The sequence below is a fragment of the Apis dorsata genome, unplaced genomic scaffold (assembly GCF_000469605.1).
Source record: "Apis dorsata unplaced genomic scaffold, Apis dorsata 1.3 scaffold_165, whole genome shotgun sequence".
NCBI classification, from domain to species: domain Eukaryota; kingdom Metazoa; phylum Arthropoda; class Insecta; order Hymenoptera; family Apidae; genus Apis; species Apis dorsata.
The window spans coordinates 738,724-743,716 of record NW_006263454.1 but is presented as its reverse complement, the minus strand read 5'-3'; the positions used below and the strand labels follow the sequence as shown (position 1 = coordinate 743,716).

Below are 4,993 nucleotides of genomic sequence, written 5' to 3'. Positions count from 1 at the left end.
AAAAAAAAAAAAAAGTTGCGTTAGAAAGTTATACGAAAATTTGAAAATATCACGTTCCATGAAATTTGGATATACGAAGAAGAAATTGCATTGGAAAATTTTGTTAGCTAAAAATTGGAAATACGTGCTACGTTTCGTAAAGTTGAATTAAAATTTTGTTTCCCTATTAACTTTTTTCAAATTATTAATTAATTTTCACGGTATATATTAATTTGGAATTGATAACGAAACTTAAGGAAGAGGTGAATATGAAAAAGAAGAGAAGTTTCCAAATCGGATTACGTTTGAAGTCAATTTGTCAATTCTAATTGACTCGATAACAATTTATAATTGTAACTGGGTGTTTGATTTATCCGCTCGTTAAATTCGATGTGGGTCGTCGATTTCGATTCTTCTTCGTTTCATAAATATCGAAAAACGACAATGATAAATTTATCGGAGAGGCAGGAGGGTCATGGCTATTTTACAATACCGTATTGTTAGAAATTACCGTGAATCGCGTTATCATGGGTGGGGAGGGGGAGGTTAAAGGCGAATCAAGCGAAGTGAGTCACAATGTCATTGTGATTGAATGCGACGCATCGTATTAAACAGTCACAAGGATTGCATTCGTTTAACGATTTGGTAATGGATCGTTCTTATATATATATATTTATACGATACGTGAGTCACGATTCAATTCTATTTTTACAATCGATGAAGCATCCATGTATTTTTATCAAAATTCATTTAAATACAAAACTTTCTTCTTTATATCTTAATAATAATAAAAAAAAAACTGCAAAGAATTAAACATTTTCCTTGCTACTTTTTCAATGAGAAATTGCAGAACGTGTATTGATTTATCATGTTAAAAAAAAAATATGAGAGAAAGAAATCGATAAAGTTAATCGCTGAATATCCATCAACATATACCGAACGAATAATCCAAGACGAATAAGGATCGGTTGTTGACGTCGATCAACAACAACCGATCACTCATAACTTTCGACAAAAGCTTTCTTTTTCTCCCCGTCATCGATCGAGAAAGATCGGTAGCCGAATATCCCATCGGTCGGGCTGTATTTCTCCCTCCCCCTCCCCTCGTGAAAAGCATTTCGAGTAGCGCCGGCTCAACCGTTGAAGTTCTCATTGTCTGGCTCCGCCAATTAATGGCACGGCCAAGCGAGGCAACCAAGGGAGGAAATAAAAATGCGATGGAAGGCTTTATTGGCTATCATTGGCCCTTGGATGCTTGGACGCATTCGCTCACCGAAACGTTCCCATTGTTCGTTTCGTTTAAATACCCATGGATGGAAACGGGCTTACGGGAACTGGATCAATGGAAACGAGAAAATGACTTACTGAGAAACGCCGGGGAAAACCCAGCAGCCTGTACGAATCGATCGGGGGGACGATTAAACGCTTTTCAATCGAAAATTCGGAATTCCAAAATTCTCTCAAAACGCAATTTAAATTTAAATTAATCACGTTGAGAAAAAATTTACGTTTCCCAAATTTCGTATATTCTTTTCATGAAATTAAAACAAATCGGTCGTGCCTTTAATAGTTTTTGCCAACCTTAAAGAAACTTAGATATTTATATATTATCTTTGTACATCAATGTCTGATAGAAATTCTAATAGAAATTCGATGCGATATGAATTTTTGTCGAACGATTAGCGAATATGTGACGGATCGCCCCCGATAAAAGTCGTCGCGTGATGGACGCGAATTTGTTTTGCGCCATGATCTAACAACACGTGACGATATTTAACGATCAATCAAACATGGAACGGTATCGGTACTATCGCATAGTTCCTACGTGATCCTATGTGATCATAGCGGAGCACTGTTATCATTACTATTTTTACATTGTCATAATAGGTGGGGATATTCATTGAAACCGTCCTTATTCGTGATTCGTTTCATTTTATCAGTTTGCATTTAAGCAGCTCGTGCGTCAGGTTGCGAATCAATAAAGATAAAAACAAAGTGTAAACAGTGGTTACATGTTAATGTTGATAAGTAAGATATAATCGTGTTGCATGGCTTTTTCAGAATTTTTCATTCTTGATAATCCTTATTTGTTGTTCTTGCAAGATTTATATCACGTTAGCTTTGATTATTTCTTTTAAAAAAAAAAAACGAAAAAGAAAGAAAAATTTATAAATATTATCACGAATATGGATAAATATACACGCGTGCAAAATGTGTCGGAGGAAAAAGAAACAAAGAAGATCCGAGAAACGCATCCACGATAGAATATCCTATTAATCTTAGCCTTAGATCATCATGGATGACTCACCAATCGCGAAACCTTGCATAAGCATATAGCAAATCTTAGAATTTCCAATTCTAAAATTACACGATTTTACAAAACTTCCAATAAATTCTAATTAAACTATATCTCTCCCAATTTGGTCTCCATTCCAAACACGCATTTCCACGATTTCGCACAAATCTTCTATCCCATAAAGGAAAAAGAGAAACGAGGAACAAAGAAATTACGAAACGAAAATTGGAACGAAAAATTAAAAAGAGTGTTTTCCATTCACTTCCAGGCAGTTCAGCATGATATGATAACAGCGACCGAGGATAACTCCCCCGCAAGATGAAGAATCCTTACGTCCTCGCGTGTTTCCTGCTCGTTGCGCCCGCGGTGCTGGGCCTCACCCTGCAGGAGGACGATCTGGTGTTCGACGACGTCGGCGAAGAGGGGACCAGCACCGCAGCAACGGTGATCAGTCGTCGTTACGACGAGCGCAAGGCCAACTGGTTCGAGCAGAAGTATCCCCACGAGATTAAGAGGCACCAATTCGACAAGGTGAACAACGTGCCCCACGTCGTGGTGCCAGTTGGCCACGTGCTTAAGCTTCGTGTCCACAAGGAAGCGTTCACGGGGCCCGAAGATTACTACGAGGTGAGGAAAACCAAGTTTTTTCCCCTTCTTCGACTTGGAACAGCTGGCTTCAGATTCATCTCTTTGAATCGAGGAAAGGATTTTATTTCGAGGAATAGGCGATAGTTGATTTTGTCAAGGAATTTCGAAGAGGGTAGATAGGATTTGTTTGTTGTTGAAACCGGTGTTAAAACGTAGCACGTACTTGAAACGGTTTATTCTGGTCTTTATCTGTGCCTATCGTGACCCATTTTAACAAGGAGATGCATTTATTAAACGGGGATATCAAACAGTGACATCATCCTCGGGATGATGCCGCAACAGTTTGTGGGTGGTTAATGCTTGGCTTTCGTCAGCTATGGTAGCTATGGATTGTTTTCGCGAATCAGAAGCGAAACGTGGGCGAAAGAGAAGAGTTTATATTCTGAGAAACGCAGGTTGGAGTAATAGGCTCTTGCCGGGAGTGTGATTTAAGTGGAATAGGATTTAATGGGAAAATTTTTTGTTACCTTTTGGTCGATAAATATTTGCTGAACAAATAAGTAAAGAGTTGGATCGATATAATATAAATCAAATTTTAAAAGTGGTGGTTTGTATGAAAATATAAAATTGATAAACACGTATTGACGTTGAAATTGTTAAAAAAAAAAAGAAATTCGAAAGTATACTCGAGTTGTTTCACAATTATAAGATAAAAACGTGTTTGATGTAATTGAATGTTGGAGCAATGAATAGTGCTTCAATTTGTCGAACGAGAAGGGATGGTAGAATTTCGAAATTATGTTTCTGGTAGATTCTGGACTATCGCCAATATTCTAATCCTTGTGCATTTCCTTTTCTCGATCGTGCCAACATCGCCAGGAATCTATATTCCTGATTCAATTTGGCGATAGGAAATTCGCTTACAAGAACTTGGTTTACTAATTTGGTTGCAAACTTTGATCGTAGATTTCGTACATTGTTTAAGACAGTGTCTCCTTGTAATTTGTTTAGATACCTAATTTTTTTATTAAAAGTGTATATATATATAATTAAAATTTCATTATTACAGTAAAAAATTTCATTATTGTGTTCATAGAACGGATATTTATTTATTTTAGTTTGAATTAGAGGAAGATCAGAATTTGCATTTTGCCTGTGTAATGTAATAGTTTTCATGATAAAGAAAGATTGTAAATTAACATTTTTATTTTCTTCGATAAATGGAGCAAGGTCAAAGTATATTCCTTAATCTTTGTCTCCTCGAAATTATTCAATAAAATATAATAAAAAGGAATATAAATAACGCAAAGAAAGAAAGAATTTCAATAATGATAAATAACGTAAGATCTTCAGAAAAAGAGATGTTTTACTTAGCATAAAACGTTCTAAGGATATGAAAAAGAGCACTGTAAACGTGTCAAAGGAAGAGAATTGATGGTAGTAAAAAAATTTTGACATCAAAAGAACCATGGTCAATAGAATTGATGGCATACAAAAATATAATAAAATATAAAACGAAGAGAAAAAAGAAAATTTCCATCGTTCTGAAAGAAAATAATACATTTCACAATTCGAAAAAAACCTATTATATATAAAATATAATAAATTTGAAATGATATATATTTGGAATTGAATAAAATTGCGGATTATACGGAATTCTACGCACGGAAATCCGCAAATTTAGCGTAACAATCGCAGTCGAGTGGTAATAGGAACGAAATTTTTCGTGCTAAACTCAAATGTGATGACAGATTTGGAATTTATTTTCAATCGATATCCAACTCCACACGTGTTCGATATTGGCTATCAAAAAAAAAAGGAAAAAAAGAATCGACGATGCTCAATAAAAGTTCGATAATCCGAATGTAATCGGCACCATAACGGTTATCCTCTTCTCGTTTAGTAGATCGTCGTAGCCATTTTATTTTCCACGATAAAAAAAGAAAAACGAGCAGCGTTTCGAAGGAAAAATGGCATCGACGGATATAAAAATTGCGTCTGAGATGAAAGATCGCCTTGTTTTTGTTCCCAATGTTGTTTGGAGAAGCAACGATGAAATTTCACAGGGTTAAAATTGCAACGATGGATAAATCCAGCGTTGAGAGAATGTCTCGTCTCGTGTTTCATCTA

The 4,993-nt window shown here is 35.7% G+C and overlaps 1 protein-coding gene across 1 annotated transcript in view; it reads left to right on the top strand.

The window, feature by feature from the left end:
• The window catches only part of LOC102676321 (dystroglycan-like), a 69,938-nt gene that overhangs the window by 52,775 nt on the left and 12,170 nt on the right, over nt 1-4,993 (top strand). The window contains 1 exon segment of the mRNA XM_031509643.1: nt 2,544-2,902. Within this exon segment, the coding sequence (XP_031365503.1) occupies nt 2,594-2,902 (309 nt within the window). The 5' untranslated portion in view covers nt 2,544-2,593.